Source organism: Pundamilia nyererei, unplaced genomic scaffold (assembly GCF_000239375.1).
Source record: "Pundamilia nyererei isolate P.nyererei 1_Seehausen unplaced genomic scaffold, PunNye1.0 scaffold00243, whole genome shotgun sequence".
Taxonomy (NCBI): Eukaryota; Metazoa; Chordata; class Actinopteri; order Cichliformes; family Cichlidae; genus Pundamilia; species Pundamilia nyererei.
This window is the reverse complement of record NW_005187644.1, coordinates 720332-733999: the sequence shown is the minus strand read 5'-3', so window position 1 is coordinate 733999 and position 13668 is coordinate 720332. Positions and strand designations below refer to the sequence as shown.

The 13668-nt window shown below is 39.4% G+C and overlaps 2 protein-coding genes across 2 annotated transcripts in view; one reads left to right on the top strand and one right to left on the bottom strand.

The window, feature by feature from the left end:
* The window catches only part of nf1a (neurofibromin 1a), a 133727-nt gene that overhangs the window by 39306 nt on the left and 80753 nt on the right, over positions 1-13668 (bottom strand). The window contains exon 35 of the mRNA XM_013914980.1: positions 10539-10649. Within this exon, the coding sequence (XP_013770434.1) occupies positions 10539-10649 (111 nt within the window). The remainder of the gene's footprint in view (positions 1-10538; positions 10650-13668) is intronic.
* omgb (oligodendrocyte myelin glycoprotein b) lies at positions 459-4870 on the top strand. Its single transcript, XM_005749383.1, has 3 exons — positions 459-616; positions 2549-2761; positions 3889-4870. Exons 2-3 carry the CDS (start codon positions 2559-2561, stop codon positions 4868-4870), a joined length of 1185 nt encoding a protein of 394 aa, XP_005749440.1. The 5' UTR covers positions 459-616; positions 2549-2558.

Below are 13668 nucleotides of genomic sequence, written 5' to 3'. Positions count from 1 at the left end.
GATTCTCCTTATGGGGACCTGATATGTTTAATATGCTGCTGAGAGTATACCCCAGAAGAAGCGTATAGTATAGCTTTTATTTTGGAAAGAGCCATTTCTCTGTAATAAACTCTGTTTTCCAAAGATGAGCGATTCCTCGATCAGATAGATTAGATTTATTTTTTTATTACTTTGTTGTTTCAGCAACATTCAATTTAAAAACTGTACTTTTGAGTTAAAATATATATTTCTAATTAAACAAATTAAAAAGGCATGAACATTTTTTTGTATTGAAAAAATATCGAACCGTGACACGGTATATATATGCACACACAAACACACACACACACACGTCGAGTTATTGCTTGCTTCATCAGCAGTAGGCTTGGCTTGCTGCTGCAATTCTCTCTCCTCCCTAACCTGGAGCTCCAGCTGCATCAGGAGCCTGCAGAGCAGTAAACAGGACACAGCACCAGCGACAGAAGGTAGTATTGTATACTGCCACACAACAACCAGAAACAGGAATCTGAGACTCTTGAGCAGCAAAGAGAAGCACAAAGAAAGGACACAACAAGAGCTTGAGGAGGAAACGAGAAGGAAAAAGGAAAGATGATAAACAGACACTAGAAAGCATAAGGTGAGTGATTTTAAACGGGGAGATCCACATGCACATGATGGCTACAGTAAATTAATGTAATGTAGTGCTGGCTCATGATAAAGCTAGTCTGTGCTCTGTCGCTATGCAGATTTTTTTCTTTTACTATTCCATGGAGGCATTGACAAAGTCACAATATAGTACTTAAATATAGAAGCTAGCAACGTAAAGCACAGTCATAGCAGTGGCAACTGCTATCATCAAGCACATAAAGCGACACCTTGAAGAAATTTCCAGAATATATTTATCATATTCAGTGCTTGTGATCGAGTAGTCTTTAGATCAGAATATGAACTGCAGTTGTGGCAACACAGTTTATTGGCTTGAATGAACTGAATGTCACTGCAGCATTCTGAGCGCATGTCCTACTGGCACATCTTCAAGCTGGTTGCTACTTAAAACCACCCTACTTCAGTATGGCAACAGTACTGAGAAGAGAGTCTGATGAGTTTAAGTGGTGAACTCACAATGCACGTGCCATTTCTGCAGTCATTCACTTACTAACTAACAAATAGCATTAAATGTAACTAATTTTCTTAAACACCATCAATGATATTACATAACAATAATGTTACTGACTTAGCTTAATGACTGTTTTGGTCAGAAGAGCAGTCTGAATTGACAAGACATTAAAATTGATCTCTGAAGGCAAGATTAAAGGCTGCTAAGGACTCAATTTGAAGATAAAATGCCAAAATGCTGAAAAGGTTAACTGGTGGGCCACAGTTAAAAGTTCTCAAAGACAAGACCAAAGAGTCACATTTAGGAATCCAAAATATGATGGAGGATCACTCAGGAAAAATGCACTTTAGGTTTGTGTTTTTAATATTTTTAATGAAATTATGGTTTCTATTGATATTTATATTTATAGTACAGTTAAAATGGATCTTCTCTAATGAGCTATGTACAATGATCTATGATTACAACCTTCAAACACCTCTGAGCTACAGTGAAACTTGGTGTCATTCTGCTATATTATTGTATCATATGCACTGTAGATGCTGTTGCTACATTCGGGCATTAGCTCAAGTGTTGCATCACAATCATATTCATGATTATTTTGGTCAATACTCAAGTTAAAATCTTTTAGGACAATTATTCACTTGAGACTCTTGAGCAGCAAAGAGAAGCACAAAGAAAGGACACAACAAGAGCTTGTGTCCTCTTGTCGAATGGACACAACAAGAGCTTGTGTCCATTCGAAAGATTTTCTAACTGAAATACCTACACACAATCAACAAAAGACTGATGGTGATTAAGCACTGTGTTCTCCATAAACATGGGATGCGACTGCAGCCCAGCCCTGTCACAAGCATACAAAAAATAATACTGTTAGATCAACTTGATTCATGTATACCTACTTCCTATCACATCAGAAGTACATAAAGTTACATGGACTGGTTCTCATATATTGCTTTTCTACCGTACCTGAGTAGTCAAAGCGCTTTATACAACTTGCCTCATTCACACAATAATAAAAGCATTGTATGCTTTTCCTACAACAGCTCTTGCTTTCTAACGGTTATACCTGTTCATAGTCCAGTGGATGCATAGAAGAGCAACTTGGAGTTATGTATATGTGGCACGCAGACGGGAGCAGGGATCAAACCACCCACCTTCAGATTAGTAGACATCCTGCCCTACCTCCTGAGCTATAGTAACTGCATTTTAAAAAAAATTCACTTAAAATATATTCTGTCAGTACACTTGCCAAAGATATCTGGACTACGTCAGCAAAAAAAATCTAATTTCAGTAAATAATCTGACATTTCTGTCAGATTCTTACAGAGAAATATAGAATATTTGAAACAATGGAAGTATTCATTTAAAGTTTAAATATTACAAAATTCCATGTGCTAGAACTAGCCAGCTTGATATCTAACCTACTACTTTAAAAACTTGTCTCACTTCTAGAGCTCTAAGCATGCCTGTATGCTCTGCATCTGTGCTCTACCTACTCCTCTTGCTGCTGTGTGGGCTGCTGGGAGGCTGGGTGCTGTCCATCTGCCCCGCTGCCTGCTCCTGCAGTGGAGGCCATCGTGTTGTGGACTGCTCTTCACGAGGCCTGACCAAGTTACCGCCTGGTCTGCAGCATAACATTCGCTTTCTCAACCTTTCTTTTAACAGGTAAGCTCCTGCACCTCTCAAATGCTCCACTTTTAGACATTATATTACATGACTCACTTTTAGATACATGTGCATGTAACAGGTAACAGAATAAGTAGCATATGGTTAAGCAGAAATTTACTTAACTAGAGGATCTGACTGTTAAAATATATAGCTGTCCCAGATAAGCGTCCTGAACTTGTAAATTAATAATAATAGATTTTTACATACACACTCACAAGTCTTTAAAAGCCTTTAAGGAACTTCTAAAAATGAACTTGGAACTAATAGCAACTGTTCATAACAGAATAAGAACAACTTGATTGTTGATTGAGCTCATATATCTGACATCACTCATCTGCTACTTATATGAGATGAAAAAAACTGATATCCGTTTTTTTGTTCCATAAAGATTTTGTAAAGTGGGTGATCAAAATTATTCAGAATGGCTTCTAATGGATTTAGTATGCATCTTTCCACCATCTCCCCCCGTATGGCTCAAATTACAGCAATTACAGCTTACACTAGTAGGTCCAGTCTTCATGCATCCTTGTTTCTGACACTGGCTTCCCAGTAGAAGTGTGCAGCATAGAACAGTTAGTGCCACAGACTGAAAGAACATCTGCAGCAATTTACTGCAGATTTCAAGAGATCTTGGTTTCCTTAAAAAAAAAAGAGAGAGATGGCTCCTGTATTCAGGACCAGTTTAGTTTGTTGTATAGGTGTAAACCTAGATATTTATATTTTGTTACCATCTCTATGTCCAAGCCACAAACTTTCACAGGCTGGAAAGGAGGCCTGTATCTTTGGTAATCTACTATTATTTCCTTTGTCTTAAAGGTGTTCAATATGAACACAATATGAGTAGTTTTTTTTAACTCCAGATGATCAAGGCTTTTACAAGATCCCAATATTCAGACTCCTGTCATACTTCTGTGCTTATAATCATGCTATATGGTATCAACTGATATTTATTAAGCGCTTCTCTAATCCTTCTAAGCACTCAGAGTGTTTTTACACTAGCAAACATTCATGCTTTAGCTTTTTTAGCCATTTGATTATTCATCAATCCAATTAGCAATATTACCATTCTATTACAATTATGATGGTGATAAATATGGCGATTAAATATGACATTCTTTTGGCAGCTTGCACGGTGTGGACAACCAGCTCAGCCACTATGCCCATCTGCGCACCCTGGATCTGTCCTACAACCGCCTGGAGAGTCTCCCCCCTGCCCTGCCACGGTCTCTGTGGGACATTCGAGCAGCAGGGAACCATCTACGCTCTCTAGACAAAAATGACACAGCCTACCACTGGAACCTGAAAGTACTGGATCTATCAGATAATGAGCTAGAGAGAGTGGTCTTTATCAATAACACACTGTTGAGTCTACAGTCTCTTAACCTCAGTCATAACAGGTTTTGGACAGTGCCCACAAACATGCCACACAATCTGGAGATCATTGACTTGTCACATAACTATCTGTTGCAGATCCTGCCCGGATCGTTGGATCGACTGCCCCGACTGGCCCAGTTTTATTTGCATGCTAACCGCTTCACCTGGCTGTCTGAGGGAATCTTTGATGACCTAATAGGACTGGAGATTATTACTCTTGGGGATAACCCCTGGGCTTGTGAAGAAGAAGAACACATAACAAAGCTCCTTAGATGGTCAGAGAAAACCCGTGCAACCGTTTTGGGGTGCCCCTGTTATACAAGACCCATCTGTGGGCAATCCCATTTACCAGTAACCGGAAGGGAAAGGCACTCAGCTCGGTTTACGGAGCCACCACTCTGGGTTAACAACAGAAGTGAAGGGCAGGATGTTCAATTGCCCCAAAGGACTGTAGAGAACACACCTAACTATCAGGCGAAGTCTCCACTTGTTGACAGTGGAATGTATCAGGGCAAAGCAGGTATGAATGAATCTGGGGATCACATCTGGACATCTTCAACAAGTATGGATAGTTTTTCTTCACACACAAGCACAACAGAACATCCAAGGTCTTTAACCAATAAGCCTAAACTAACTCGTTTATATAATGAAGGCTGCAAACTGGACATCAAAACTCAACAAACAGTCATTCTGTCTGTTATAGTCATGACAACTGCACTCACCACCATCTAAACTACAATACACATAGTGTAACAGTTATTAGAATCTTGTGGACACTAAATCTATAAGTAATTTCCTGTATGTAGCAGTTCCATTTTCATTTGCCGTATAAAAACTGTTGCAACTGTTGTTATCATCATGACAATATCTCTTAAAATCCTGTACACAAAGAAAAATGTCAGAGGTAAACATCTAGGTTATTGCTTGAACACATGCTGCTGGGTTCATTTATTAGTTGATTCCTAATCAATGCTATTGTGCTGTTTTGGTCCTACCAAGGCATTTAGAACAGTGCTGTTCTAAATACAAAATGCTTTCCAATTTACCAGTTAAAGACTAGCAATAGGACAGTGTGTAATACACACACGTGAGCATGTTCTCCTCCCGTTCCACTATGGGGACTGCCCAACTGCCTGCAGAGAGTCTGTTGTCAGACGGAAGCAGTGTTTAAAGCATGTGAGCCAATCTGTGAGACAGTTTTGCTCATGTTGTTGCTGTTGGTGAGTCAGCCAGCCGCAAAGGAGAGTGAAGCTATAACATATAAAGAGCTCAAGTGAGATCGAGTGTTAAACATAGTGAAAAGTGTGCACTACGGCAACTGTGCGTTTCATGCTGTATTTTTTAATTTCTGAAGTTTTTTCCTCCCCAGTTCTTCTGTTCCGAGTGAACTCGACTATCGCTATTGCTTCCTTCTCTATTCCAGGCTACTGGTCAACCAATCAACTTTCAGCAGTCACATCTGCATGGGAGGACTGCATGGGAGTGTGTCTTGGGTGGGTGAAAACACCTCTTCACCCCTGTGCCAGACTGAAAAATGTATGCGAATGAAGATATTTGCAGGACTGCAAATTCCACTTGTGAAACTGAAAGAGGAACGCAAACAGGAATTTGAGTCTCAAACAACACTTTACCAAGAGAAACCTACAAGTTGTATCGCAAGCATTATTTAATTGTGAGCAGCAACAACTTCTCAAGTACAAAATACCTAACTTTCATGTTTGTACTGTGTGTAAAATGTGATGGACAACCTTGTGACCCGTATAAAGTTTGGATGATGTGTCTGCGATAAAGTATGGCTGAGCAGGAGGGCTCCAAAGTGGCCTGGCTTGGTGCTCTTTTTCAGACGCTTTTCCATTCAAATGAATTGGAAAAATTTGTTGAGAATGTTGCAAAAACTATGTGACGAATAGCTACCAAAAACGGTTTACATTGGCATCCTCAAAAGAGTGACCTTTATCCTTTAGATGCAGATGTACATTTGAGTCTTGTCCGGTCGAGGTGGCTCTTCTATGTTGTGCCATACGTTTATGAAGTGGCTGTTGGGTTTGTCGAATGTAGAGGTCTGTTGTTTAGTTTGTCTTTGGGACAAACCAGTTTTTGTCAGAGTGTGCGTCAGTTTCTTTGATAAACTGGCTACATAAGGGATGACATTTTTGTTCTGTTTGTCATTCTGTTTCTCCCTATTTGGTGTCTGACCTTGTTTACTGTGCATCTTTGCTGATTTGATTAAAGCCCATGTTGGGATAAAAACATGTTTTAAGAGCTTTCTTTACATGTGTGTGTTCCTTTTCTTTCCCTTCTGCCTTAGAGGGAACATTTTCTGACCAATATTGCTGGATCACTTCTAGTTCCACAGGGTGGTTGGAGTCAAAGAGTAGGTACCAGGCTGTGTGTGGGCTTCCGGTAAACTTCAATGTTGAGGTGTCCATTCTTCTCAATGTCCAGGATGCCAATGTTCACATTGTGGACAAAGAGGACAGATGGTTTGAAAGAGGAGTGAAAGACGCCATCTATGTCCACTGTGAACGACCATCCTTGAACAGAGGGGGTTGCTTATCACACCACCTGGTCTGCCACTTATAATCCAGTTTTGAGATCCCTTCCCAGATGCTTTAACGCCCACTCACGTCTTGTGTCAGTTGATCTCAATAAGTCGCATGATAGGGTGAGGCAAGGTCTCACAATGGTTTTTACCCAAAACCTCTGATGATAATGATCCACACCCTTTTTCACACTTTGGCTCATGCGATGAAGCACATGATCAACAGTGCTCAACAACTCTAACTCCCACCAGGGCTCAAAATCTGGGACTCTCCACCATGTGACAAGTAGTATAACAAATTACTTTTTCAGAGGAGTAATTAAGTAACTTACTGCATTACTTTGAAAAAAAGTGTTCTGTATGTGTAACACTGACTTTTTAAAATAACGATTCAACACTGATCACAACAAAGAGGGAAAATACCCCAACAAACATGCACAAACATTTGACCCACAGCATGCAATTAATCTGCCAGTGACAACCGATAAGGAATCAAAAAAATAAGTGATATCAATAATGGAATCGAAATTCCTAAATCCTTCATTAATCCCATCCCTGGGTGTTATTACACAAAGACAGAGAGGAGATTCCAACCAATCAACAAATGATATTCAAATGAGCAAGGGTGTGAGCACCCCTGTGTCTGTCATGTCTTTGAGAGAAGCGGTTTGTAAAAAATGGCTTATAAAAATGGAAACTGCCGTTTCTAAATGAAGGTGTTTATTATTCGGGGGAAACAAATCCAAACATAGATGGCCCTGTGTGCAAAGGTGATCCCTCCCCTGCCCCATTATAACATAAATTAACTTTGGAAAGCTGAGTTCAGTTTCTCTAGTCACACCTAGCCCTGATTACTGATACACTTCAATCAAGCAATTTAAATAGGATCTGCCTGACAAAGTGGAGTCGACCAAAAAGATCCTCAAAAGCCATACATCATGTCACGAGCCAAGGAAACCCAGGAACAAATGAGAAACAAAGTAATTGAGGTCCCTCAGTCTGGAAATGATTATAAAGCCATTTCTAGAGCTGTGGGACTCCAGTGAGCACCATTATCCACAAAAGGCAAAAACATAGAACAGTGGTGAACCTTCCAATGAGTGAATTGCTGACCAAAATAACCTTAAGAACGAAGCGAGGACTCATCCAAGAGGTCACAAAACACGCCAGCACAACATCCAAAGAACTGCAGGGCTAACATCAATGTTCATGACAAATTGGGCAAAAATGGCCTTCATGGCAGAGCTCCAAGATGAAAACCATTGCTGTGCAAAAGGAACATAGAAGGTCATCACAGTTTTACCAGAAAACATGTTGATGACTGTATTCTCTATACTGACAAAGACAAAAGTTGTACCTTCGGAAGGTTTGAGTCCCATTACATCTGGTGTAAAACTAACACAGAATTTCAGAAAAGGATCATCATGCCAACATTAAAATAGGGTGGTGGTAGTGTGATGGTCTGGGGCTATTTTGCTGCCTTAGCACATGGAAGACTTGCTGTGTTATATGGCACCACGAATCTTGCTTTCTACCAACACATCCTGAGGAAGAATGTCCGATCATCTGCTTGTGACCTCAAGCTGAAGTGCACTTGGGTTCTGCAGCAGGACAATGATCCAAAACACACCAGGAAGTCCACCTCTGAATGGCTTAAAAAAACAAAATGAAGACTTTGGAGTAGCCTAGTCAAAGTCCTGACCTAAATCCAATCTGAGCGCCTTGAGGCGACTGTTGTTGTGATTTGGCGCTATATAAAACATTAATAAAAAAACCCAGAATTGAATCGATCAAGATTCTGTGGCATGACCTTAAAAAGCTCCAATGTGGTTGAATTACAACAATTCTGCAAAGATGAGTTGGCCAGAATTCAAAGACTCATTGCCAGTTATTTCAAACACTCTACTGCAGTCAACCAGGTATTAGGTTTAGGGGGCAATCCAAAAAAGAATCCAGCGATTCCAGTGGATTGCAGTGAAACACCATGATTATCAGCATAGTGTACAGTTTAAGCTAAATAGTATTCTACACAGCTCACTACAAAGTTGTGAAATTGGAATTAAAGTGCACTGATTGTACCACCAAAACAATTCAACGGACATGTTTATCACGATTGTTTTTCACCAGAAAAACATTTTTGTTCTATTGCAGTGTATGCAGATCAATAACAAGTAGCTCAGAGAAAAATCAAAGCATTTGCTTTGAGAGAACGGTCAGGTATTTCTTTGCTGCTGGTGGCACTAAAAAGTTGGAAATCACTTCACTCAGTGAAAACAGATTTACTAAAAAAAAGTGGCAGACATTTTAAAATTGATGTGTTTTTGATATGTGCATATGTCCTTCGACTGTATGTAAAATGACTGTAATATCATTACACATAGGTTCTTGCTGTAGTGTGAAAACAAGCGTATATAATAATGTGGCAGAGATTTTTAAATTGAGACATCTGTTTGTGGTACCCATATTACTCTTGTTCCTGTAAAGTGAAAACAGCTGCATCTAATAAAGTTGTTGGATATTGTAAAATTAATGTGTTGTTAACCATACTGTATATTATTGTATGTTATTGCAAAGTTAGACACTTAGAAAGACAAAAATAAACACTCATAATAACTAGAATAATAAATCTGACAAATAATAATAATATCCAACCATAAAATAATAATAATAATAATTCTTGGATGCTATTGCATTGGCACACTAAATAATAATAATCAGAATAATAAATCAGACAAATAATATACAGTATTTCTTGATGCATGCTCAATCATCCAGATAAGGAGATTCCAAAAAATTAGGAAGGCCTGGTAAGGTTTATGCTGCACATCAACTTTTAAATCTCCGCCATTACTGATGAAAATCTCAAAATCTTAGAAGAACTGCAGCCACTTCCCACTCTCTCTGAATGGTACTCATAACCATTGATCAATGGTCATTCCTCAGTGATCAATAGCAGTTGACCAATGGCCTTTGATAGGTGGTTGTTGATCAATGGTCATGACAATTTGCATATTAATGATCAAGAAACTGACCTGTCAGCCCATTGTTCGCCAGTGGTGCTAGTTTCATTCATCATGCAAATGTATGTTCATAAGGGTGGGGAAACCTGCAGTCAGCTGAGACTGAAGAAGTCACTTGGATGAATGACGAAACATTTCTCCCACTGAAAGTGCTACGTCCAGATGAACTGAATCAACTTTCGGAAATGCCTCAATACTGAGACTCTCCAACAATTGCACTTAGAACTGAATAAGCTTCTAGGATGAGAGGTGAAACGTCTTCAAGAAAACTTAGAGAAGTCCAGAACCTTTTTTCCCAAGCTCCTTAGACAATGCCTCAGTACTATTGTACTGGCACACTCAATAATAATAAAGATTGGGATGTCAATACTGTGAATGCTTTGGGACACTCAAATAAGCAGATACAAAATGGTTTTTACATTGCATGCTCAGGCACCAATCGTAGACAGAACTGACACAACAGGGTCCTATTTTTAAAAACCAAAAACCAATCTGTTTGAAGCAGATACTCTCTCAACTACTGTTGATAGGTGCATACTGGTATCCAGGAAACATCACACACTAACACTATACACAGGATATGTGGTTAGTGGCTAATCTAGAAATAATTCATCCAACTTGCCAGCACACATTCTGACAGATACAATATATCTTTACAGAATAGCTCTGTCCTGACTAATTTGAAACCTCCACATTTCATTTTTGGCAAAGGAAATTTTAAATGCAAGGTTTGCTTGACAGCAATTTAAAATGAACCAAAGTCTCTAACAACAAATGCACTCTTATCTATTATTTTGTCAGTTTACTAAATTGAGAAATAAGTAAAGCCAAGTCCTACCTGCGGGCGACATAGTAGAACACTGGATTTCCAATCTTTGAGGTTCCTGCCTGGTAGAAAATGTTGAGGGTCTTTAAGGCTTTGAATTCCTCCTTCTCATGTACTTGATGCCTGTAGAACAAAAAGAAGCGCTGAAGATAGTAAATTAAGCAAATAAAGTTACGACCCAACTGGTAAAATAACAAACCAGTTTTATTTGTTGTTTCTCTATTGTACCCTTGGCCCTTACTCAGAGGTTTATCAGACTTGTTATCTGACTTAGTGCTCAGTTCAAATAAAATAATTGTTGTGGATGATTTTGACAGCCTCAACACAGCATTTAATCTATTATTAGACTCAATTAGCTTCTCTCAAAATGTAAAAGAACCCACAACAACGTTAACCACACTCTCCATCTAGTTCTGAGATATGGCATGGAAACCGAACATTTAAAAGTATTCATTGAAAACCCTTCGATCATTTCCTAACAAGAATAACATTTACAATAATGGATCACACAGCAGTTGGGAATACTTTTAAATACAGCCGATAGCGCTGTAACTAAACTTAAGGGTATAATTCCTCCATTGTTATCTTCTTTAATGCCATTTGCTAACACAGTACAGAGCAGCTACCTTAACTCGGGTTTTATCCTGGATTCCAGCATGCTGTCTGCCTTAGTTTATGAACACCTTTATCCATGCTATCTGATGGGTCAAGATACCTCATCCTCCTGTTTTGATATTTTGTGCCTGAATCCTTATTTGGCATCCTCAGCAGTGCCCTCCTTGGTGCATGCAGGAGTCGGGAATAAGAATCTGTTTTATTGTGCAGGTGGACGTCAACCTAACCCAAATGGCTTGTTTTTAAAGAAGTTTAGTGATTTATTATTCTCCACTATTAAGCCGTTTAGGATTGCTTACAGATGGAAATATTAACATTCACATAGATGATTAGCTCCTGTTTCCAAGTTGTCACCTTGGATAAATTAGATAAACACCATACGCCTCTTAAAGTGTTCTTGTGGAAAAGGTGAGCACTAGTGAAGGAAAATTCGGTTTGTATTCATCCCCTTCAGCAAAAGGATCTTTTCATCTTTTCTTTCAACAGTTCAGTTAGAGATGCACGGGCTGACTGTTTCTCACACTTGGTTACAAATAGAACAGGTAATCCTATGGCGTTATTTGACACCATTAATAATATTGTTACTTCTGCTCCACCTGCTGTCCCACTCTCCTCAGTATATACAGTCCTGATTAAAAGTTTAAGACCACTTGAAAAAAAATCATATTTTGCATGGTTGGACCTTAACAAGGTTCCAAGTAGAGCTTCAATATGCAACAAGAAGAAATGGGAGTGAGACAAAACATTTTTTGGAGCATGCAATTTATCGAAAACAATGCTTAAATTGAAACAGGCTGTTTTATAACTGATCAAAAATTTAGGACCACATGCCTTTAAGAGGCAAACTCTATGCAAAAATGTGAATTAATTGTCATCTTCTGTCAGGTAGTCACGATGGCAAAGGCAAAAAAACGTTCCCTTTTGGACCGTGGTCGGGTTTTTGAACTGCATAAGCAGGGCCTCTCGCAGCGTGCCATTGCTGCTGAGGCGGGACGCAGTCAGACAGTCATTTGGAATTTCTTAAATGATCCTGATGGTTATAGGAACAAAAAGGTCAAGTGGAAGACCCAAGAAACCCTTACCAGCACTGAGCTGGAGGATCCAATTGGCTGTTTGTCAAGACACTGGACAATCCTCGACCCAAATTAAGGCCATTACTGGTGCCGACTGCAGCCTCATAATCATCAGACGGCATCTTAGACCGAATGGCTTAAAAAACATTAAAGATCTTAAATGGTCTTGTCTCATTAAATGCCAGAGACTGAAAGAGAGCACTAAACACTGAAAGGTGAAAGAAAGTTTTATCCTCTGATGTGAAAAAATTTAACCTTGATGGTCCTGATGGTTTCCAACGTTACTGGCATGACAAGCAGATCCCACCTGAGATGTGCACCACAGTGGAGGAGGCGCCATAATGGCCTGGGGTGCTTTTTCTTTCAGTGGAACAATGGAGCTTCAGGAGGTGCAGGGGCGAATGGCCACTGGCTATGTCCAGATGTTGCAGAGAGCATCCCTCATGACTGAGAGCCCTCGTCTGTGTGGTAACAACTGGGATTTTCAACATGACAACGCTACAGTACACAATGCCTGCAGGACAAGGAACTTCTTGCAGGAGAATACCATCACTCTTTTGGACCATCCTGCGTGTTCCCCTGATCTAAATCCAGTTGAGGACCTTTGGGGATGGATGGCAAGGGAAGTTTACAAAAATGGACAACAGTTCCAGACAGTAGACACCCTTCGTGTTCGCCGCTTGGAGAAATGTTCCTTTTTGATCGGCTGTAAAAAAGCCCGTTTCAGTTTAAGCATTGTTTTCAATAACTTGCATGTTCAAAAAAACGTTTTCTCACTCTCATTTCTTCTTGTTGGATGTTGAAGCTCTTCTTGGTTCCAACCATGCAAAATATGACTTTCTGGCATTTTTCAAGTGGTTTGAAACATTTGATTGGGACTGTGTATGTTCTGCTCGGCCTTAGTGGATCATTGCACTGTTGACTGTAGTATTTAATTACAGTGATTAGAGCATGCTATAGGAATGAAAGATACTGTGTTGCAGTGATTTGAATCATAACTATTTAATAGACTTCACCTTGTTCATTTAAATAGGGACCCCTCTTTAGGGCTGTTCGATATAACGATATATATCGGATGATGATATAAAAACATCTATCGTTTCATTTTATGCTATCGTTTGTTTCGTGGTGTCGCAAAATAAACTGTTTACGGCAATATTTTTTCATCGTTTTGATGGTCACTATAGTGGCTATATTAATTTCTTAAGTTCTCTCTTTCTCTTATATTTAATATAGCCACACTACGGACGGACAAGCGCCTGTTTTTATGCATTGTCGTTAGCAACAACGACGGTAAAACCATCGCGTGTCCGCTTGTTTATTTTCCACATAAACCTTTCACAATAAAGCTCAAGATCCTGTTGAGACTTTTCAAAATAAACTGAATCACACGAAAGAGTATGCAGAGTATTTACGGATGAGAAGCAAAGAAGAGCCGTCAGGTGCTAAAAAAT